The sequence below is a fragment of the Pongo pygmaeus genome, chromosome 19 (genome assembly GCF_028885625.2).
Source record: "Pongo pygmaeus isolate AG05252 chromosome 19, NHGRI_mPonPyg2-v2.0_pri, whole genome shotgun sequence".
NCBI lineage: Eukaryota > Metazoa > Chordata > Mammalia > Primates > Hominidae > Pongo > Pongo pygmaeus.
The window spans coordinates 55983051-56007985 of NC_072392.2; the positions used below are offsets into that span (position 1 = coordinate 55983051).

At 40.8% G+C, this 24935-nt stretch overlaps 1 protein-coding gene across 1 annotated transcript in view; it reads left to right on the forward strand.

The window, feature by feature from the left end:
• LOC129017007 (gametogenetin-binding protein 2-like) overlaps positions 1-24935 on the forward strand; it is a 114288-nt gene that overhangs the window by 85291 nt on the left and 4062 nt on the right. The window contains exons 8-11 of the mRNA XM_063655585.1: positions 18789-18885; positions 20001-20200; positions 22857-22963; positions 23557-24895. Coding sequence (XP_063511655.1) covers positions 18789-18885; positions 20001-20200; positions 22857-22963; positions 23557-23767 — 615 coding nt within the window. The 3' untranslated portion in view covers positions 23768-24895. The remainder of the gene's footprint in view (positions 1-18788; positions 18886-20000; positions 20201-22856; positions 22964-23556; positions 24896-24935) is intronic.

Genomic DNA, 24935 nt, shown 5'->3' on the forward strand with positions numbered 1-24935 from the left:
TTTTACAAAGTGTTTTATATTAGAGATCATATTCTTTTGTCTTGTGTATTTGCCGTGTGTGTTTTTCCCCATAGTTTAACGTTCGGTGTTTAATTTTATTACATCTTCATAGTTTTTGTTATTGGGATTCTAGCAGGTTAATTTTTTTCTAATGCAGAAGTTTACATTTTTGAGGTAATTTACGCAAATGCTCTTTATTGTTTCTGCCTTTGATGCTGTGCAAAGAAAATCTTTATATTAATGCACTTTTTTTTTTAGTGCTTTGGAAGTTCAATTTTAAAAACCTTGTTTTTCTTTTTAATTTTAAAAGCATTAAAACTTACAAACAGGTTTCAGGAATAGTACAAAAGAACTCTTCCTTCCCTAAACCATTTGAGAGTAACTTACCAATATAATATGCTGTCACCCCTGAATACTTCAGAATTTCCCATAAAGAAGGATATTCTCCTGGGAATATACCATATACCATCAAAATAAGGAAATTAACAGTGATGCATTATTACTGTCTGATCTTTGGAACCCATTCTTGTTTTTGTAGACATATTCTTTATAGCAAAAGGATCACAGACTGCATTTTGACTCTTTGGTCTTTTTATTTCTTTTTCTTTTTCTTTTTGTACAGAGTCTCGCTCTGTCACCCAGGCTGGAGTGCATTGGCGCAATCTCGGCTCACTGCAGCCTCCACCTCCTGGGTTCAAGTGATTCTCGTGCCTCAGTCTCCCGAGTAGCTGGGATTACAGGTGTGCACCACCATGTCCAGCTAATTTTTTTGTGCTTTTAGTAAAGACAGGCTCTTGCCATGTTGGCCCGGCTGGTCTCGAACTCCTGGCCTCAAGTGATCTGCCTGCCTCAGCCTCCCAAACTGTTGGCATTACAGGTCTGAGCCACCACGCCCAGTCCTCTTTGGTCTTTTTAAATCTCAAATAGTGGCCGGGAGCGGTGGCTCACGCCTGTAATCTCAGCACTTTGGGAGGCCGAGACGGGCGGATCACGAGGTCGGGAGGTCGAGACCATCCTGGCTAACACAGTGAAACCCCGTCTCTACTAAAAAATACAAAAAATTAGCCGGGTGTGTTGGTGGGCGTCTCTAGTCCCAGCTACTCGGGAGGCTGAGGCAGGAGAATGGCGTGAACCCGGGAGGCGGAGCTTGCAGTGAGCCGAGATCGCGCCACTGCACTCCAGCCTGGGGGACAGAGCGAGACTCCGTCTCAAAAAAAAAAAAAAAAAACTCAAATAGTAACTCAATCTTTCCCTGAGTTTCATAACTTTGATACTTCTGAATATTACAGGCCAATTATTTTGTAGAATGACCCCCTATTTGGATTCGCCTGATGTTTCATCATGATTAAATACAGTTATGTTTTTAGCAGGAGTATCGCATATGTGATTCTGTGTTTTTTGTTTGCATCCTGTCAGGTGGTACATGATTTCAGCTTTTCCTTGACCACTTGGTTAAGGTGTGTCTGTCAGGTTTCTCCACTGTGAGGTTAAACGTTTTTCTCTTTATAGTCAGTATGGATTTTGTGGGGGAAGTACTTCGCATATAAACATCTTGTTCCTTGCGCCTTTTCCTCACTAATTTTAGCATTCATTAATGTTTCTTGACCTAATTTATGACTAGGATTGATGGCAAGTAGTGATTTTCTAATTTCACCTTTTCTTTCACATTCATCAGTTGACGTTCCACTGTAAGGTGAAGCTTTCTTTATTCCCTGATTATTTGTATTAGTATGGACTTATGCTAATTTATTTTAATGGATCATATTCCACTAATGTCATTTATTTTGATGTACATACTGTCTCAGGTTTGCCTGGTGGGACCTCTTTAAGCCGGCTTCTGTGTCTTTTGACCTATCATTTCAGAGAAGCATTTCTCTACTTCTGACACAACAGTATAATCTAGGCTCATCTTGTATTATTCCTGCTGTAGTTCTGAAATCACCATTTCTCTGAGGAGCCTTGATTCCTTTTAGGTGAGAATAATATTTAGAAGCCAAAGTGGGTGCTAGGTGTGGGTTATTGCTACTCTCAGCCAGCATGGCTAGGAAATTGTGTGTGTGTGTGTGTGTGTATTCCTACAGAGATACATATTTCTATAAATTCACATCTTATATTGTTTTTATATCTATGTAGAAAACTGTGGGCCAGGCACGATGGCTCACACCTGTAATCCTAGCACTTTAGGAGGCCGAGGCCTGTGGGATGACTTGAGGTCTGGAGTTCGAAACCAGCCTGGCTAATGAAACCCCGTCTCTACTAAAAATACAAAAATTAGCCGGGCATGGTGGGGCATGCCTGTAATCCCAGCTGCTTGGGAGGCTGAGGCATGACGAGAATCACTTGAGCCCTGGAGGCAGAGAGGGTGCAGTGAGCCAATATCACGCCACTTCACTCCAGCCTGAATGACAGAGTGAGATTCTGCCTCAAAAAAAAAAAAAAAAAAAAACTTGGCTGGGCCCAGTGGCTCACACCTCTAGTCCCAACACGTTAGGAGGCCGAAGCAGGTGGATCATGAGGTCAGGAGTTCAAGACCAGCCTGGCCAAGATGGCAAAACCCCGTCTCTACTAAAAAATACAAAAATTAGTCAGGTGTGGTAGCGGGCACCTGTAATCCCAGCTACTCAGGAGGCTGAGGCAGGAGAATTGCTTGAACCTTGGAGGCGGAGGTTGCTGTGAGCCAAGATTGCGCCACTGCACTCCAGCCTGGGCGACAGAGCAAGACTCCATCTCAAAAAAATATATATATGTATTAGCTGGGCATGGTGGTGGACGCCTGTAATCCCAGCTACTCGGGAAGCTGAGACAGGAGAATCGCTTGAACCTGGGAGTCGGAGGTTTCAGTGAACCGAGATTGTGCCACTGCACTCCAGCCTGGGTGACAGAATGAGACTCTGTCTCAAAAAAAGAGAAAACAAACTGTGAATTTGATTCATTATGTGAATATACATACACACTCATGTCTCTATTACTGTATCCATCTCTATATATTGAACTCCATATGCTCATATTAACTTCTCCAAATCCAACCCAACAAAACAGCGTTCATTTTAATTTTTTCCCCCATATTTATGATTCTCAGACAGAAACCTGACTCTTACTATTTTTAATAGTTTACTTACTTGATCAGTCTCTCCTGTTTTGACATACCTTCTGTTGCTGCTCCACCTAACGCAGTTGCTGTTCTAACCCAGTTCAGGGTTGCTGCTACTTTCCTGCATGCCAGTCCTTTTCACCCCTCTTGGGATTTGATATTCAGCTTCAGTTCACTGCTTCCACTTTGGTTGATCTTTTCACCTTGCTCTGAGATTGTCCCCACCCCTATCCCCAACCCCTTAGGGGAGCCAACCTTACTCAGGCTCTTATGCTAGTATTGGACTGCCCCCTCCTCCCCAGCATGGATAATTACTATGCTTGAACCCACCTCATGGCTTTTTTTTTTTTTTTTTTTTTTTTTTTTTTGAGACAGGGTCTCATTTTGTCACTCAGGCTGGAGTGCAGTGGTGCAGTTTTGGCTCACTTGCAGCCTCGACCTCTTGCGCTCAAGCAGTCCTTCCACGTTAGCCCTCTAAGTAGGTGGGACTACAGGTGCACCCATCACACCCGGCTAAGTTTTTTGTATTTTTCATAGAGTTGAGGTTTCATCGTGTTGCCCAGGATGGTCTTGAATTCCTGAGCTCAAGTGAACTGCCTCCTCTGGCCTCTCAAAGTGCTAGGATTACGGGCATGAGCCACCATGCCCAGCCCCATCTCATGGCTTTAAGACTAAAGTGTTGAAGTAGAAAAGGAGCGAGGGTAGACCAAAGAAGGGATTATTTAGATAGAAATATTTTATTAGCCTAGAATTAATTTTAGAATATGGTAAGATACGTGCCCAACTTTCCCCTCCCACCTGGTTAGTCAACTTTTTCAACACTATTGCTGAATAATGTATGTTTTCCATTGTGATTTGAAATATTGTTTGAGTCATTACTAAATTCTTGAATACTTGAGTATGTTTCTGGACTTTTTATGTGTTCCATTGGTGTGTCTATTTTTATCCTGGTGCGGCACTATTTTAAATTATTATGGCTTTATATACATTTTAGTATATGGTAAGACAAATATTGTCATGTATTTTTCTAGATGAACATTAGGACTAATAAGAGCACAATTTAGACTATATTAGAGTTACAGTGAACTACTGTTTTAGGGATGAATATATTTTTACAATATTCCAGAAGCATGGTGTATCTGTTTATCAAGTTTACTTTTTTCTTCTTTCTATTTCTTTCCTTTATAGCTTTTCTTATATGCGATTGCCTTATGTTTGTCGGATTTTTGTTGTTGATGATTTGTTTTGTTCTACTTAGTGTTAGAATAGGCTCAGTGGCTCATGCCTGTGGTCCTAGCACTTGGGGACGCCCAGGCAGGAGTGTCGCTTGAGCCCAGAAGTTTGAGTCCAGCCTGGACAACAAGCGAGACCCTGTGTCTACAAAAAAGAATAAATTTAGCCAGGTGTGGGGAGGCACACGTGTCTGTCGTCCCAACTACTCAAGCGGCTGCGGTGGGAGGGTCCCTTGAGCCCAGAGGTCGAGGCTGCAGTGAACCGTGACTGTGCTCTGCACCCCCACCTGGGCAACAGAGCAAGACCCTGTCTCGAAAAAGAACAGCAAGCAAAGAAACACAAAACAAAAAAGAAAGAAAGTTAATGGACCGGGTGTGGTGGCTCACACCTAGAATTTCAGTACTTTGGGAGGTTGAAGTGAGAGGATTGCTTGAGCCCAGGAGTACCAGACCAGCCTGGGCAACATTCTGAGACCCCATCGCTGCAAAAAAGAAAAACAATTAGCTGGGCATGGTGGTGCTCACCTGTAGTCCCTTCCAAATTACTCGAGAGGCTGAGGTGGGAGGATCACTTGAGCCTGGGAGGTCAAGGCTGCAGTGAGCTATGATTGTGTGACTGTACTCCAGCCTAGGTAACAGAGTGAGACCCTGTTTCAAAAAAATAAAAAACGTTAATAATAAGGTTTTGTTCATATATATTCTTTATGCATAATAATGGGGCTTGCAATTCTGAAATGACAGGAATGATTGGAAAAATGGGCTTGAAGACATCAGTCCTTAATGGATGGTAGGTAATAAAGGATAAGTTTGGGAACATTTATTTACTGGGCATTTACTATGGACCTACTTTGTATCAAGCATTGTGTTAGACACCAGGAATTCAAGGATAAATAAAATAGGGGGTTCCCCTCCTCAAGTAGGAAGACAAGTCAATAAATGTATGAAAATTAAAATATATATTACATAATAATAAGGCTGAATGGAGTATTATGGGTAAATAATGAGAGATTATTCTTGTCTCAGGAATTGAGTAAGGCATACAAACAAAGAGCTTCTAGGGCTTTGCAGAATAATTAGGCATTTGACCTTTGCAGAAAACAATCAACTAAAAATTCCAGACAGAGAAAGTGACGTAACCTAGGGTAGCAGGTGCAAAGGGAAGAGGTGGTACGTAGGCATGTTCAGAGAATAAGAAATACTCCTATGTGGCTAGAACATTGTGGAATTTAGAAAAAAAATGAAATTTTGTGAGTACTGGGAAAAAAATTTACTAGAATATCTTTATTGTATATCTAAATAGCAGAGAATTCACTGTAATGAAACTGTTAAATTTTCTACATGTCGTTAAATACATAATGGCCAGTTTTAAAAATATTTATTTCTTGATTTATTTCAGTAGGTTTTTGGGGAACAGGTGGTGTTTGGTTACATGACTAAGTTCTTTAGTGGTGATTACTGAGATTTTGGTGTACCCATCACCCAAGCAGTGTACACTGTGCCCAGTGTGTAGTCTTCTATCTCTCACCCAATTCCCATCCTTTCCCCCAAGTCCCCAAAGTTCATTGCGTATCATTCTGATCCCTTTGTGTCCTCATAGCTTAACTTCCTTTTATTTACTTATTTGTTTGTTTGGTTGTTTTTGTTTTTGTTTTTGTTTTTTTTGAGACAGAGTCTTGCTCTGTCACCCAGGCTGGAGTGCAGTGGTTCACTCTTGGCTCACTGCAACCTCTACCTCCTGGGTTTAAGCAATTCTCATGCCTCGGCCTCCCAAGTAGCTGGGATTACAGGCATGCGTCACCACTCCTGGCTAGTTTTTTTTGTATTTCTGGTAGAGACAGGTTTTCGCCACATTGATCAGGCTGGGCTTGAACTCCTGGCCTCAAGTGATCCGCCCGCCTTGGCTGCCTCCCAAAGTTCTGGGATTACAGGTGTGAGCCAGTGCACCTGGTCTATTTATGTTTTATAGAGACAGGATCTCCCTGTGTTGCCCAGGGTGGTCTCTAACTCTTGGTCTCAAAGAATCCTCCTATCTCAGCCTCTGAAAGTGCCGGGATTACAGTCGTGAGCCAGCATCCCTGGCCAGTGGCCAGTTTTTGTGCAATTTAAATCATTGTATCCTATTTTTATATTTTTGACTGCTAATATTTTCTTCTGTAACGTGTTAACTCATCATTTCACTGACATGTTTTGTTAAAATTATATTTTAATAAGTTTTCAGAAATGTGAAGATTGTGGCAACAAAGGGATTTGTGAACTTTTTTGGGGTAGAAGCTTGTATTCTTCAGAGTCAAGGAAGCATTCATTTTAGAAAGCTACAGTTTCCATAGACAGTAGTTAGCAGATGATGAGTATATCATATGTATATGTGTGTGTGTATATATATATATATGTATATATATAGATGTATTTTTTAAATAGTCCTTCTTTATTGGATAGCCCTGAAGTAGAGTGTTTATAAGTATAGGAAGGATGACAGGCCAAAGAAACAAACAAAAACATCAAAAAACATGATATCATCTAATTGTAAGATTAAACCTAATGGAAGTCTTAGAAATTGCTAACCTGTCTCCCCCTTATTTTTTTCCAAAAGTAATAGTAGTGGATAGCAGTTAAGTTTTCATCAGTATATTCAGTGTCTGTGTAAAAGATTTTTTTTTTTTTTTTTTGAGATGGAGTCTCGCTCTGTGGCCCAGGCTGGAGTGCAGTGGCTCAATCTCAGCTCACTGCAATCTCCACCTCCCCAGCTTCAAGTGATTTTCCTGCCTCAACCTCCCAAGTAGCTGGGACTACAGGCCAGGATGGTCTTGATGTCCTGACCTCGTGATCCGCCCTCCTTGGCCTCCCAAAGTGTTTGGATTATAGGCGTGAGCCACCGCGCCTGGCCAGGACTTTTTTTTTTTTTTTTTTTTGAGTTGGAGTCTCGTTCTGTTGCCCAGGCTGGAGTGCAGTGCTGAGATCTCAGCTTACTGCAACCTCCGCCTCCCAGGTTCAAGAGATTCTCCTGCCTCAGCCCCCCAAGTAGCTGGGATTACAGGCATCCACTACCACACCCAGCTAATTTTTTTTTTTTTAAGGCAGATTCTCACTCCATCACTCAGATCGGAGTGCAGTGGTGTGATCTTGACCCAGTGCACCCTCTCTGCCTCCCAGGTTTAAGCAATTCTAGTCATGCCTCAGCCTCCTGAGTAGCTGGGATTATAGGCGGGACCACCATGCCTGGCTAGTTTTCATATTTTTAGTAGAAATGGGGTTTTGCTATGTTGGCCAGGCTCGAACTCCTGACCTCAAGTGATCCCGCGGCCTTAGTCTCCCAAAATGCTGGGATTACAGGTGTAAGCCACTGTGCCTGGCCAAGTAAAAGACATTTTTGAAAGCACTAAATATTCTTTATGGGTTTTAGGACTCCCAAAAATGAGGTTTCAGGTAAATAGGGAAGCTAAACGTTTCATCTATCTGCCCATTCATCTTGTCCTCATTTCTGGCATGTCCTCTTACATGTACCAGGTCTGTATGGTGGATAGACGTGCATCAATCGGTGATTGTTAAACAGTAATATGTGCAAGGATTTTCGAGGTACAGTGAATGTCCACCTAACCTTTAACAGGACTGAGGAAAGAGGGAGGAGGTATCTTAAAAAGGTCGCAGTTTTTCCTAAGAGTAAGAAACCTCCAGGTGCTGGCTGTGAAGAGAGGAGAAGGGAAGGAGCACATGAGTGACTGTTAATTTTACAGATTGAAGGAGCAAAAGCTTTGAAGTGGGAAATAACAAGGAGAGTGGTGAGCAGGGGGAGGGATTTGGGATGGTGGCAGGGAAAGGGATGGTATTGTTAGGGCCCTGAATGCGCTAGGCAGAATGCTGAGAGGGACTGTCAAAGATCAGATGTTCAAGCTCCTCATGCATCATGTTAAGGAGCCTAAAGTTTATCCCGATTGAAGGGTTTTTATGTTCAGAAAGCATATGCTTAGGTCTGTCATTCTAATGGATCGGGGGAAGGAGGATTGGGAGATGGAAGATAGAAGAGACAAGAGACCTAGAATCTATTCAGACTCTGACAGTGTCCCAGACACTGGAATGAGGATCTGAAGTAGTAGGAACAACGGGGCAGAGACATTCGGTAATATATAAGAGCTTCAGCTGACCAGCCTGGTTATCAGTTTAATGTGACAGAGAAGAGGGAGGAAGAAATATCAGAATGGGATTTCCATTTCAAGAATATAAGTACTAGGCTCATCACCACCACATGAGATAGAACACACACACACACACACACACACACACACACAGTGAGTTAATTGAAACATTTCTTAGAAAGAAGAGATAGACACTAAGTTTTAAATACCTGGCTTATGTTCATGGAACATATTACCCTCTTTGTAAAACAAGTCTTGTGTCTACACATTGTTCACTGGCATATATTAACAAGATGATAATAAGGCCCCAGATATTCACATTTGTAGGAAAGCATTGAATATATTTGCATTTGTCTATGTCTAATAAATGTTTATTTTTGCTTGACACTTTATACTAGTTACTTAGATGAGTGCTTAAATTAATTTTTCTTTTCTGGAGAATTGAATCATTTTGGAAAGCTAAATCTTGCAATTCTAACTGTAAAAAAATTCTTTTGCTTTTTTTGATTCATCAGCTGATTCTCATTTTGAAATTTCCTATTTGACTTCTCTCTGTTGTCTTTGTGTGCTCTCTCTCTCCAGCCCCTTCTCCCCAACCCTAGTTACACATTCTCTCACACTTGCTATTCTCTTTTTCTCAGGAATAGTAAACGGTTCTTCATTATATTTGTTTCTTGTGGTCCCTCCTCCCCTTCCCCTCCCCTCTTCCTTTTTTCCAACATGGTCTCACTGTTCCCCAGGCTGGAGTGCAGTGGTGCAATTACAGCTCACTGTAGCTTCGACCTCCCAGCCTCAAGCGATCCTCCCACCTCAGCCTCCTGAGTAGCTGGGACTACAGGCTTGCACCATGATGTCTGGCTACCTTTGTTTTTATTTTTTGTAGAGATGGGATCTCACTATGTTTCCTAGGCTGGTCTTGAACTCCTGGATTCAGACAACCCCCCTGCCCTGGCCTCCCAAAGTGTTGGAATTACAAGCGTGAGCCACCATGCCTGGCCTCTTTGTATCCTTTGTGCTTGTCAACTTTATATATTATTTGCTTTCTTGATCTCAACAATTCTAAGACTCAAAGGCCTATTTATTTGATAAAGACTGTGGAAGAATGGCACTACAATACCTCTCATTGTTATTTCTTTTCTCTTAGCTACCAAAGGCAGCAAACATTCCAATCTAAACTTTTGGAAATGGGAGTGTATAGTAGCTAACTTAAAATTGTTCATGAGATTAAAATCTATAAACTCACTTACCAACATTGCCTATCTCAGTGCTTTTCTTTTTGTAATATTTATTTATTTAGAAACAGAGTCTTAGTCCATCACCCCAGGGTGGAGTGCAGTGGACAATTATGGCTCACAATAGCCTCAAACTCCTGGCCTCAAGCAATCAGTCCTCCCACCTCAGCCTCCCAAGTTGCTAGGAATACAGGTGCCACCGCCACACCCAGTTTTTTTTTTAAATATTGGTAGAATTGGTAGAGAGACAGCGTCTTGCTGTATAGCCCAGGCTGGTCGTCAACTCCTGGCCTCAAGTTATCCTTCCACCTCAGCCTCCCAAAATGCTGGGATTACACTCAGCCGCTATGCCTGACCCTATCTCAGTATATATTTTTTTAATGTTCATTTGGCTTCTGGAGTACTCTAGATGATAGGTATTTATATAATATAATCTGATAAGAAATTGATTAGGAGATTTTACAAAAACTGATACTTAAGGGGAGGTTACATTGCTGGGCAACATGGTATCAAAATAAGACAGGTCAAATTTGAGAAATCTCTGATTCTACAGGTTACCCTACAGGTAACTGACTCAATGTCTCGGTCCTAAATTTCCAGGAGAGCCATTCTGGTGTAAGCACCTGGATTTAGAAGGTGTTTTCACCTAGGCAAACATGAGTCCCTAGGCACCATTCCATTCTTAGAAATTGAGCATAGATGCTAATTTCTAGAAAAGAGAGCTGGGTTGTCCAGGTGGGCAAGAAGTTGCAGTTTTGATCAGGCTGCTGCTGCTGGTAATTTTTTTCCAGCTACAAAGTTCCAGGATACACAGTTTGCCTCTTTCTCCCCTACCCCCAGCTGGCCCCCCCCATTATAGGTCAAATTTATTTTTTTTTACAGTTGATAGCATTGACGTATCTTGGAATTGTGACCATTTAAATTCCCAGATAACACACCATGTGATAATCTCTTTATAGGGTTATATCAAGAACCTTTTGTATGTACCACCTCTTCTCCACAGTGATGAAGAAACAAAGGAATGCGTGTTGGTTGCAAAAAGTCTGCGTGAAGTAGACTCCTAGATTAACGTGTCTTATGTGACACTAGGAGCATATAGATCATTTTTTAAGGGCATATAAGTAACTGATGATTAATGTTTACAAATTGGTTTTAATTTTTTGAAACTGTTGTTGCGCCATGTAATCCATTATGGTTTTCTTCACATAAACATTTAAATGGAGTTTTTTCCTTTATCTAAACTCTTAACGAAAAAAATTTTTTTCTTTTGTTTTGTGATAGAGTCTCACTCTGTTGCCCAGGCTGGAGTGCAGTGGTGCGATCTTGGCTCACTGCAACCTCCTCCTCCCAAGTTCAAGCCATTCTCCTGTCTCAGCCTCCCAAGTAGCTGGGATTATAGGTGTCCACCACCACGCTCAGCTAATTTTTTTTTGTATTTTTAGTAGAGGCGGGGTTTCACTATGTTGGCCAGGCTGGTCTCGAATTCCTGATATCAGGTGATTTGCCCACCTTGGCTTCTGAAAGTGCTGGGATTACAGGTGTGAGCCACTGTGCTGGCGTTGATAATTTCTTTTATGCCTGATATAAAGAACAGCTTTGGGGCCTATTTCCAATTTTATTCAACTGTTTTCTAATTTGTTTGTTTCTGCTTTTAAAACTTTAATACTTACTCTACTTATTATGACATTATTTTGTTTATTAAGAATTTATTTCTGGGCCAGGTGCAGTGGCTTACGCCTGTAATCCCAGCACTTTGAGAGGCCGAGATGGGCGGATCATGAGGTCAGGAGATCGAGACCATCCTGGCTAACATGGTGAAACTCCCATCTCTACTAAAAACACAAAAAAATTAGCTGGGCATAGTGGCCGGCACCTGTAGTCCCAGCTACTTGGGAGGCTGATGCAGGAGAATGGCGTGAACCTGGGAGGCGGAGCTTGCAGTGAGCCAAGATAGTGTCACTGCACTCCAGCCTGGGCCACAAAGCGAGACTCCATCTCAAAAAAAAAAAAAAAAAGAATTTTTTTCTGCAGTTGTCAAATATATAAAACAGTAAGCAATAATATAACAAACACCCTGGGTACATTCATCACCCAATTCTAAAACATGAACATCTCATAGCCAATTTTTCATACACCCCCTGTAGTCATTTCCTAGGGCTGCTGTAACAAAATATCACAAACTGGGTGGCTTAAAGCAGCAGAAATTTCTTCTCACAATTAAGGAGGCTACAATTCTGAAATCAAGATATCAGCTGGGTTGGATCCTTCTGAGAACTCTTAAGGGAAATCTGTTCCATGCCTCCTAGCTTCTGGTGATGGGTGTCAATGATTGACAGGTTTTTTTTTTTTTTAATCACCCTAATCTCTGCTTGTATCTTCACCTTCCATTCTTCCTTTGTCTCTGTCTCCATATGACCATCTTCTTATTAGGAGATCAGTCATATTGGATTAGGGGCCTGCCCTACTCCATCATGTGACCTCATCCTAATTACATTTGCAATGATCCTTTTTCCAAATAAGGTTACTCTCTAAGATACTGGGGGTTAAGGACTTCACATACATTTCTTGGGGACCACAATTCAACCCATAGCAGTCTGCCTTCTGGTGCCCCCAAAATTTATGTTCTTTCCACATACAAAATAGATGCACTGTATCCCAATATCCCCCAAAAGTGTTCATCCATTTTGATGTAAACTCTATAAGTAAGTCTCACATCTTACCTGAATAGAATAAACTCAGAAAGTCCCAAATCCCATCTTCTGAATCGTCTGAATTGGCAATGGGTTAAGACGTTGGTTAATCCTGAAGCAAAATTTCTATCTCTGCTGGGCATGGTGGTTCACGCCTGTAATCTCAGCACTTTGGGAGGCTGAGGCGGGCAGCTTACCTGAGGTCAGGAGTTCAAGACCAGCCTGGCTAACACAATAAAACCGTGTCTCTACTGAAAATACAAAAATTAGTCGGGTGTGGTGGCACACACCTGTAGTCCCAGTTACTCGGGAGGCTGAGGCAGGAGAGTTGCTTGAACCCAGGAGGCAGTTGCAGTGAGCTGAGATTGCGCCATTGCACTCCAGCCTGGGTGGCAAGAGCGAGACTCTGTCTTAAAAAAAAAAAACAAACAGAAATACAAAAAAAACTTCTATTTCTAAACCTGTGATACATAGAAAACAAGTTTTCTATTTCTGAGATGCAATGGTGGGACAGGCAGAGAAGCATTCCCATTCCAAAAGAGATAAATTGGAAGAAAAAAGGGGCTTAAAGCAGGTTTGTAAGTCTGCAGGACAAATTCCATTCAGTTCTGAGACTTGAAAATAATTCTCTGTGGCTTGATATTCTGTTCTCTAGGCCCATTGGCATGGCCTTACCCCTTGGTCCTGGGTTGGCAGCCTGCCCTTTTGTTTGTTTTTTTTTCTTATGACTACTTAGTTCTTGTTTTGTTTTGTTTTGTTTTCTACCTTTTTAATCTTAAGTACAGATGCTTCTTGAGTTATGATGAGCTTACATTCTGATAAGGCAGGAGGATTATTTTGAGCCTAGGATTTTGAGGCTTTAGTGCATGATTATTGCACCTGTGAACAGCCACTTCACTACAGCCTAGGCAATATACTGAGACCCCATCTCTTTAAAAAAAGAAAAGAAAGAAATATACCTTATTTATCTAACATCTTGGCTTAGCCTAGCCTACCTTAAATATGCTCAGAATGCTTACATTAGCCTACAGTTGGGAAAAATCATCTGGATACATGGTTCACTGGTCAAGCAAGCATTGGTTGTTTAGTCTTATGATGGCATGGCTGACTGGGAGTTGTGGCTTGCTGCCGCTGCCCAGCATCACAAAGAATAAAGTACTAATGTGTATCGGGTTTGTATCATGGTGGTAAAGTTAAGAAACTGTAAGTAGAATGATTTTAAGTTGGATACCACCTATAGATACTTTCTAGTATACCATTTTCATTTCTTTTATTTTTCATTTTTATTTTATTTTATTTTATTTTTGAGATAGGGTCTTGCTCTGTCACCCTGTCTGGAGTGCAGTGGCACTGTCATGGTCACTGCAACATCAACCTCCCGGGTTCAAGTGATCCTCCCCACTCAGCGTCGCAAGCAGCAGGGACTACTGCCACGTTGTCGGGGGAAATTCAGCCCACGATATTTCACGTGGGTTCTTTTCTATTTTCCCTAAGTGTTGGCCGGTCTGAGAAATAAAGGGAAACAGTACAAAAGAGAGAAATTTTAAAGCTGGGTGTCCGGGGGAGACATCACATGTCGGCAGGTTCCGTGATGCCCCCTAAGCCGCAAAACCAGCAGGTTTTTATTAGTGATTTTCCAAAGGGGAGGGAGTGTACGAATAGGGTGTGGGTCACAAAGATCACATGCTTCACAAGGTAGTAGAATATCACAAGGCAAACGGAGGCAGGGCGAGATCACAGGACTGGGGCGAAATTAAAATTGCTAATGAAGTTTCGGGCATGCATTGTCATTGATAACATCTTATCAGGAGACAGGGTTTGAGAGCAGACAGTCTGACCAAAATTTATAAGGCGGGAATTTCCTCATCCTAATAAGCCTAGGAGAGCTATGGGAGACCAGGGCTTATTTCATCCCTTAATCTACAACCATAAAAGACAGACGTTCCCAAAGTGGCCATTTCAGAGACCACCCCCCGCTTAGGAATGCATTCTCTTTCTCAGGGACGTTCCTTGCTGAGAAAAAGAATTCAGCAACATTTCTCCTATTTGCTTTTGAAAGAAGAGAAATATGGCTCTCTTCTGCCTGGCCCACAGGCTGCCAGACTTTAAGGTTATCTCCTTTGTTCCCTGAACATCGCTGTTATCCTGTTCTTTTTTCAAGGTGCCCAGATTTCATACTATTCAAACACACATGCTCTACAAACAATTTGTGCAGTTAACACAACCGTCACAGGGTCCTGAGGCGACATTCATCCTCAGCTTACGAAGATGACGGGATTAAGAGATTAAAGACAGGCATAGGAAATCACAAGAGTATTGATTGGGGAAGTGATAAATGTCCATTAAATCTTCACAATTTATGTTCAGAGATTGCAGTAAAGACAGGCATAAGAAATTATAAAAGTATTAATTTGGGGAACTAATAAATGTCCATGAAATTTTCACAATTTATGTTCTTCTGCCATGGCTTCAGCCGGTCCCTCCATTCGGGGTCCCTGAATTCCCGCAACAACATGCCATCATGCCTAAGTTTTTTCTTGTTTGTAGTGACAGGCTATATAGCCCAGGCAGTGACAGGCTATATAGCCCAGGCTGGTGTCAAACTCCTGGACTCAAGCTATCCTCCTGCTTCAGTCTCCCAAAGTGCTGGGAAGTACAGGTGTTTGGCTCACCGGCCTGGCCTTCTTTATGATTTTTAAAACGATTTTTCTTGGGTTATTTTCTCAGTGGTTGTTTTAGGGCTTATTATCTTTATCTTAACTTGCTAGACTGTACTTAATTTTAGTAAGATGTATAAGCATATCTGTTTTTTTTCTTAAGCATATCTCATTTTATTGGGCTCCTATTTATTGTACTTCACAGGAATTGCATGGTTTTTCTTCTTTTTTACCAAATTGAAGGTTTGCGGCAACCCTGGAGTAAGCAAGTCTTATCGGTTTCATTTTTCCAACAGCGTATGCTCACTTAGTGACTCTTGGTCCCTTTTTAAAATTCTCATGATATTCCACACATTTTCATTGTTATCTCTGTTATGGTTATGTATGATCAGTGACCTTTGATGTTACTATGAGGTGAAGTTAATAAATGTTGTATGTGTTCTGACTGCTGTACCAGCTGGCTGTTCTCTCATCTCTCTCTACTCTCTCTACTCTCCTCAGGCCTCCCTATTCCTTAAGACACAGCAATATTGAATGTAGGCCAATTAGTAAGCCTTTGACAATGCACATAGTCACCTAGGAGCTCTGATGAAGATGTACAAGAAAATGTTCTTTTCATGCCTGCTAACACAACATCCATCCTGCAGTCTGTGCATCCAGGAGTCAATTTGATGTAAAAGTCTTATTATTTAAGAAATACATTTTGAAAGGCTATGGCTGCTATATAGAGGGTGATTCCTCTTATGGATCTGGGCAAAGTACATTGAAAACTTTCTGGAAAGAATTCACCATTCTAGGTACCATTAAGAACATTTGTGTTTTATGGGAGGAGGTCAAAATATCAACGTGAACGGGAGTTTGAAAAGAAGTTGATTCTGTCCTTCATGGATGGCTGAGAGATTCAAGACTTTGATGGAGGCTGCAGATGTGGTGGCCAATAGCAAGAGAGCTAGAATTAGAAGTGGAGCCTGAAGATGTGACTGAATTGCTGCAATCTCATGGCCAAACTTGAAAGAATATCTTCTCATAGATGTACAAAGAAAGTGCTTTCCTGAGATGGAATCTATTTCCTCTGAAGATGGCATAAACATTGTTGAAATGACAACAAAGGATGTAGAATATGCCCTATACTTAGTTGATAAAGTGGCAGCAAGGTTTGAGAGAATTGGCCCCAATTTTGAAGAAAGTTTTACTGTAGGTAAAATGCTGTCAAACAGCAGCACATGCTACAGAGCCATGTTTTATGAAAGGAAGAGTCAATTGATATGGCCAACTTCATTGTTATTGTAAAAAATGGCTGGATGTGGTAGTTCACACCTTTAATCACAACCTTTTCAAAGACAGTAGGATTGCTTGAAGCCAGGAGTTTGAGACCACCCAGGGCAACCAAAGCAAGACCTTGTCTCTACTTAAAAAACAAACAAACAAAAAACAGTGAAGTGAAAGTGCCACAACCACCACCTCAGTGAGTCGGAAGGCATCAACACTGAGGCAGGACTTTTTACCAGCAAAAAGATAAAGACTTGCAGAAAGCAGTGTTCTCCTGTAAAGCTCCATTGCCCTCTTCCCCCTTTTGCTGTTATTATAATAAACATTATATATGAGATCACGCCACTGCACTCTAGCCTGAGCAACAGAGTGAGACTCCTGTCTCAAAAAAAAAAAAAAAAAAAAAAAAAAAAAAACCAGGCCGGTTGCAGTGGCTCATGCCTGTAATCCCAGCAGTTTGGAAGGCCAAGGCAGGCGGATCACCTGAGATTGGGAATTGGAGACCAGCCTGACCAGCATGGAGAAACCTCGTCTCTACTAAAAATACAAAATTAGTGGGGCGTGCTGGTGCATGCCTGTAATCCCAGCTACTTGGGATGCTGAGGCAGGAGAATTGCTTGAACCCGGGAGGCAGAGGTTGCGGTGAGCTGAGATCGCACCATTGCACTCCAGCCTGGGCAATGAGCAAAACTCCGTCTCAAAAAAATATATATATATATATAAATATTGATAGTGAATGTTGGTATACATTTAGTCAGAAAAATTAATCTGTAGGAAACTCTTTATATTTTTAACATCTTTAGTTAATTGGATTTTTGGCACCAATTATACATTTTGTGATTATCACTTTGTTTCTCATTTTCTGTTTAATTACTATTATCCATTTATTTATTTTCATTTTTATTTACTGAGAAATAGTAAAACTGAAGTAGGGCTGTTTTGTAACTCACATAAAAACTTTCATAAAAATATATTTATGAAAATATATTCATAAAATATATTCATAAAATATATTCATAAAAATATATTACAACGTTGGGAATTCTTTAGATTTGGTCACTACTTACTGTCACACAGGATCATGGTGTTAGTACCATCTGATTGGCTGTTACATATTTGTATCCATGTTCCTTTGAAGGGTCAGTATGTCTGATGTCCCGAGTGTCTATTTCTCATTCTTTTTAATGGTAGATATTCATACACTGAAGGTTTAAGGCTTCTTTATTTTTCTTTTAGTTTCTAATTTTTAAATTATTATCTTTCCCTTGTGAATGGGGCTATTTCTTTTTAAAATAAATACTACAAGGGGCCCCTGTCTTATGAAATGAGCAGCTTAAGCCTCTAATATTCTGGTTCTCATATATGAATTACTTAAGAGTGTGTGTCTGTATATCCTTTGATGCCGAATGCTTTGATTTATTTTAATGACTAACAAAAATTTTGAGATTATAAAATTGAAAATTTTTGCCAGGCGTGGTGGCTCACGCCTGTAATCCCAGCACTTTGGGAGGCTGAGGCAGGCAGATCACAAGGTCAGGAGATCAAGACCATCCTGGCTAACACAGTGAAACCCCGTCTCTACTAAAAATACAAAAAATTAGCTGGGCATGGCAGCGTGCACCTGTAGTCCCAGCTGCTGGGGAGGCTGAGGCAGGAGAATGGCATGAACCTGGGAGGCAGAGCTTGCAGTGAGCTGAGATTGCACCACTGCACTCCAGCCTGGGCAACAGGGCGAGACTCCGTCTTAAAAAAAGAAAAAGATTGAAAATTTTTCTTCCTAGGTGTAATAAGCATATAGAAATGTTCATTTTTAAATGAGAGATGATGTATATACAATTTAAAAAAAGGACTTCGAAGATTGTGCAAATAGAATTTTCTTATTGCTAATTATAGACATGATGTTATCCCATTTGATAGTTGGGAAAAAATGTCTGTTTAATAATTTAATAAGATTGTATAATCTTTACATTTGCATGGAATTTGAGCTTTTTTATAGTCATTTTTATCTAGTCTACACCAATTAGATGTGGTACCACCAACTTTTAAACACCTCAAATAACTCTCACCTTCATACTTAATTATGCAATGGTACAAGTGTTTTAAACAGAAATGTGTGATGCTTTTTAGTAATGCTTGGAAAAATGCATGAGTCTAATACTGACATTTCCTTTAATTTTTAAATTTTTTTCTTTATTTGCTCTACCAAATATAATGTGCAGGAATTTTTTCTTATTGAACTGCAGAGATAAATTTTTAGAAAACTGTATACCTTAATACTGATGCTATAAGATTAAAAGTCTTCTTGCTTTTCCTAGTGGCATAAAGTAGCACTTCAAATATTTACCTTTCTATTCTTCAGTGGTGCAATCATGGCTCCCTGCTTCCTGGAACTCATGGGCTCCAGCAGTCCTCCTGCCTCAGCCTCCTGATTAGGTCGGACTAGGCACACGCCACCATGCCTGGCTAATTTCTTTGACTTTTCTCTAGAGACAGGGTCTACCTGTTTCCCAGGCTGGTCTCAGACTTCTAGACTCAAGTGAACCTGAACCTCCCGCCTCAACCTCTCAAATTGCTGGGATTACAGGTATGAGCCACCACACCTGGCCTGAATTTCTTTTGTGCCACGGTACTGCAAAATGTCATTATTAGGGGCAGCTGGATGGAAGGTGTAGGAGGACACTATAGTGCCTTTTCAATATTTCTGTGTATCTAAAATCATTTCAACAGGAAACATTTATTTTAAAACATGAAGGGTGATTCTGGTGAGGGCTCAGAAGAGGAGAGCTGGACAGAATGTTGGTAGCATATGGAGCGGGTCAGGCATGGTGTCTCATGCCTGGAATCTTGGCACTTTGGGAGGCCGAGACGGGAGGATTGCTTGAGGATGAGAGTTCAAGACCAACCTGGCTAATATAGGGAGACCCAGTCTCTTAAAAAAATAAAAATATGGAAGGGAAAAGTCATTCAGATGAAGTCTCAGATGGCAATGAAGAACATGTTATTGGAAACTGGAGGAAAGGTGACGCTTGTAAAGTGACTAAGAACTTGGCTGCATTGTGCTCCTAGTGTTTTCTGGAAGGCAGAACTTGCGAGTGATGAACCTGAAATTTGGCAGAAGAAATATCTAAGCAAAGTATTGAAGGAGCAGCTTCATTCTCTTAAATATTTCTAGGAAAATGAAAGAAAAGAGGAATGCTTTAGAGACAGAACTTATAATCAAAAGAGAAGCAGAACTTAAAAATGTGGGAAATGTTTAGCCTTCTCAGCCTGCCCATATTGAACAGATAAGAAAGTGTGTTTGGGAGAGAACACGAGGGTGTGGGTCAGGAGGCCTGCATGGATCAGGGCTGTGCTCCTCACCAGGACGATGGAAGAGCGACCCTGAAGGCATTGTGTAGATCGCTCAGACTGCACTCTCATCACAGGCCCATGGTGCCAGGGCACTGACGGCAGTACGGTTTCCAAGGAAGGCCCTGGGGCACCCTGAAGACCTTGGGGCTTGCTGCCCAGCACTCCCTGAAGTCACTGGTCCCCACATTCTGGTGTGGCACTGCTTGACTGCGCCAAGTGTTGCTTAATGGGTTCCTGTCCAGGGGGGATGTGATGTCACCGCTCCAGAGGACACAGGCAGAAAACCCTTCGGCAGCATCCATGTTGTGCTAATTCTGCGTGTGTACAGATTTTGCTTTTCCCTTATAGAAATGGTGGAGCCAATGAAGAAATTAGCAGGGATGGATGTAGAGCTGACAGCTGAAGAGAGAAACTTCCTATCTGTTACATATAAGAATGTGATTGGAGCTACAAGAGCCTCCTGGAGAATAATGAGCAGCCTTGAACAGAAAGAAGGAAACAAAGGAGGAGAAGACAAGCGAAAAATGATTGGGAAATACCGGCAAATGGTGAGACTGTTGTACCACAGTCCCCCCTTATCCACAGTTTGAGTTACCAGTGGTACAGTACAATAAGATATTTGGAGAGAAAACGAGACTACGTTCATATAACTTCCATTAGAGTATGTTATAATTGTTCTGTTATTAATCTTTTACTGTGCCTAGTTTACAAATTAATCTTTACCATGAATGTGTATGTATAGAAGAAGACATAGTATATATAAGGTTTGGTATTATCCATGGTTTCAGTGTATCCACTGGGGAGTCTCAGAATGGATCCCCCTCAGATAAAAGGGAACTACTGTATTTTCAAGAAAAATGATTAGTGTTTTTGGTTAAATTTGTTCCATTCTTCTTTTTATTGAAAGACTCAGGGTTTTTTTTTTTTTTATCCAATGTCATAGTTTTTAATCTTTAGGTTTTATACAACATAAATTGTCAGGGGGAAGGAAGTTGTTGTCACCTGAATATGTCCTAATTTTTGCCTTTTATTTTTATAGTTTTAGAAAATGTCTCTGAAAAGGGAGGCTTGTTTCTTTTGAGTGTCTGGCTTAGTTCTCAGGGTATGTCTGTCAGTAATTTGGCCATAGTCATTGGCATTTGAGGTCACAGCCTAGTGCTCACTTGATGGTATATGAAGTACACATTTTATATCTTGGTAGGTTTTTATCTTTTGCTCTCTTGGATTAGGCTACAGAATATTTCAGGGCAGAGGTGAATAACTTTTTCTCCTGGAAGCTGCAGTAGTGGGCAAAAAAAAGTGAGACCCTCTCCCTAAAAATAAAGTTGTAAGCTGGGGTTGATGTTACCATTACCATGAAATGTGTTGGGTCAAAGAATTTCGATGACCAATAGACAAGTTTTGTGTCCTGGAGGAATGAGGAAGTGAGAAAGTTGAAAGTGCTGAAGAAAGAAGTCCATGAGCTACACTGTGGGACTTGGGCTAGCTAGGAAAGGGAAGCAGGAAGCAAAGAGAGCAACTGATACATTGGGAGAAGATGTGAAAAGTTCCAGTCTGGATGTCTTAGATGAGATGAAGGGAGGGAAGGAAGGAAGGAGGGAGGGAGGGAGGGAGGGAGGGAGGAGATGTCTTGATGAGTCCCTAAGTAGAAACAAGAAGAGAAAAAGAACTAAAAGAGGAAGCCACAGCCAAGAGTGGAGCATTGCAGTGTAAGACTTCTAGTATGGAGCAGCACAGTTAGGGGTATGGACATGTGCAAGTCTTGGAGTAGAAAGCAAAGAACTCTGTTGAATGGAACGTGGCCACACCATACCTTGGTGTGATCTCAGGTATTGGATAGGTTGGCTGTAGATAGTCATTAAATGTAGGAGAACGGCCTAGAGAGCTATTGATGACAGAAACTGAGAAATGGAACGTAGAATATCGGCTTGTGAGGAGGAAGGATTTGGAGTAAGTAACAGGAGAGCAGTCATTGAGTATGTGAGGAGCTAGGAGAACATGGAAACCTTTCGTCTCCTACAGCAGTCTCTATCTGAAAAGTCATCATGGAGATAGTTGATTCAGAAAACACTTTTGCTTAGCTAAGATAAGAATGCAATTATGGAAGAAAGAGTGAGAGAATGTTTTACAGTGGAAAGGAGGTTCCAGGGGCATGAGAGGAACCTAGAAAGGTTCAACGGTAGTGCCATGTGTTCATAGAAAATAGGAAGCAAGCAGCCGGGCACAGTGATTCATGCCTGTAATCTCAGCACTTTGGGAGGCCGAGGTGGGAGGATCACAGGGACAGGAGATCGAGGCCATCTTGGCTAACATGGTGAAACCCTGTCTCTACTAAAAATACAAAAAATAAAAAAATAAAAAAAATTAGCGGGGCATGGTGGTGGCGCCTGTAGTCCCAGCTACTCGGGAGGCTGAGGCAGGAGAATGGTGTGAACCCGGGAGGCAGAGCTTGGAGTAAGCTGAGATGGTGCCATTGCACTCCAGCCTGAGGGACAAAGCAAGACTCCATCTCAAAAAAAAAAAAAAGGAAGCAAGCTGGGTATGTGCGTTTAGAGGTGCTGTACATTTTCAGCATTATAAATGAATAGAGATGAGTGGCAATAGTTTTTTTGGTCCATAGATTTTTGGTATCTTAACTAGTTTTGGATCTCTTCCACTAAAGGGATTGCCTGTTCAACGTTGTTAGGAATGTAAGTACTGAAGGCAAACTGCCTGGGTTTGAATTTTGTTCTGCCACTTGCACCCTGCCTGGGTTCAAATCCTAGCTCTGCTTATTAAGTCCTTTTAAGGGGATGATCTTTGAGCAAATGTCTTAGGTTCTGCTTTCCCCAGTAAATGGACACAATAGTTGCTACCTTGTGAAAGATTCATGTAATTGACCAGCGTTTACCAAGTAGCATCAGTGTTCAGTTTCAGTCATTGCTGATTTTGTAGTTGGATTGTGAGGGGGTGTTGGGGTAGGGGGTGGTGTGTGTGTAGCACTTAATTGCATGCAGAAAGCAAAAGATACTTTTGATAACCGAGAGGCAGCTTTTCTCTGCCTTTGTGTCAAAAGGGAAGAAGGGAGTTTGGAGAGGGATACGAATTCTCTTTAATACTAAGTTCTCTTCCTCAAAACCAGAGGTAGATAGAATGTGTAATAAATTTACAGAATTTCTAGACTGAAACAGTCTGATTTTTTAAAATTTATTTTTATGTTTTCAGGTTGAGACTGAGCTAAAGTTAATCTGTGGCGACGTTCTGGATGCACTGGACAAACACCTCATTCCAGCAGCTACCACTGGCAAGTCCAAGGTTTTCTATTATGAAATGTAGGTTCTATACTAGAAAGGAAAATGTAACATTAAAAGTTGGCCTTTTTAGAATCATGACTTTCTTCTATGTAGGTTTCCAACTTTTATTTACAAATAATTGTTTAATGTTAGAAGGATAGTTGATTTTGGAATAAAAAGATGGTCAGGCTCTTATAAAAATGCATTAGCTTTTGCTTTACTTATTTATATTGCTTTGCTTTCATGGGACCTATCTCATTCCCCTCCCCCAAACGGCCACACATTGCACAGTGCTGGCTGAATGTTTCATGTAGAAATTTTATTTTATGATTAATACACTTGTGCCATTCCTTGGAACCACTTGCTTGTTTAATTCCAGTCTATCAAGCGATAGTTTTGTTGATATTTAGAGGCTCCTCAGTTAATTTCTGTGGGATTTTTGGTTATATTTAATAAGGAAAATAGTATGAAATGTCTAAGAAAAAAAATGAAGCCAAATATTCTTGAGAGTGTTTAAAATTATTGAAGTACACTTGTTAATTGTTACATATATTTTTGTCACATATTTTATATTATATAGAACAATTTTAGCTATTTTACTTTAAAAGTCATTGTTCCTGGTTTACATCTAGGAAAGGGGACTACCACAGGTATCTGGCAGAATTTGCCACAGGAAATGACAGGAAGGAGGCAGCAGAGAACAGCCTGGTGGCTTACAAAGCTGCTAGTGATATTGCAGTAAGAGAAATTTCACCAGTGCATCCCATTCACTTATGTCTTGCTCTCCATTTTTCCATATTCTCCTGTGAAATTCTGAATTTCCCTGATCCTGCCTGCAGGTAAGCTGTGGGGAGGAACACAAGCTGTCAGTGTGAAAGTGAAGGATAGCTATTTGAGTGTTCCATCTTGTTTCTTGGGACTGCCTTTGTAGGCTTGGCTGCGTAGTAATTCTTACGGCTCTTAGTTGAAGCTGCTTTGTATTAAAACAGACCTATCTCAACCCAGTAGCATAGCAGTCAGGATAATTCTTTTGATGTGGCATATGGTTGTTGTTAGTAGACTGAAAAGAAATCTAACATGTTAATATAACTAGAGGAAGAAAATGAGAGAAAATTATAATAGAATTATCTTAATTTTTGTATATTAGTGTTCAGTCTTTGTGGGCATGTTTTTAATAGTTATTCTCCTAGCAAACATCATTTTATATTTTCTGTTTTCGCATAAACAAGTTTCATTCTTACTGATGTGTGTTAAATTGTTCCCCCTTTTATACTTCAGCTTGTTCCCAGTTTTTGATAATGTAGATACAAATTTAAGGAATATTTATATGTACATAACATTTTACTTTTAAAAAGTTGTGACAAAATATACATACAATTTATCATTATAGCCATTTTGAAATGTGCAGTTCAGTGGCCCCAAGTACATCAACAGTGTTGTGTAATCACCACCACTATGTGAAAACTTTTTCTTCACTCACACAAAACAAACTATAGCCATTAAACAATAACTCTTCATTTCCCCCTCCACAGCTGCCAGTAACCTCTATTTTACTTTGTCCCTATGAATTGGCCCATTTTAGATACCTCGTAGAAGTGGGATCATATAATATTTGTGCCTTGTAGCTGTCTTTATTTCAGTTAGCATAATGCTTTCAATGTTTCATTAATATTAAGCGTGGATCAGAGCTTCAGTCCTTTTTATGACTGAATAATCATCCATTTTATGTATTTTTCACACATCGTTTAGCCATTGAACTTTTGATGGTCAGTGAGTTTCTTTTCACCTTTTCCTATTGTGTGACTAATGCTGCTATGAACATTGGTGCACTATTTGCTTGAGTTCTTGTTTCAATTCCACCTGGGAGTGGAAGTGGAACAGATAATTACTTTTTTTTAAGACACGAGATCTTATTCTGTCCCTGCAGTGGTGCAATCATAGCTCACTGCAGCCTCAACTTCCTGGACTCAGGTGATTCTCCTGCCTGAGCCTCCCAAGTAGCTGGCACTAG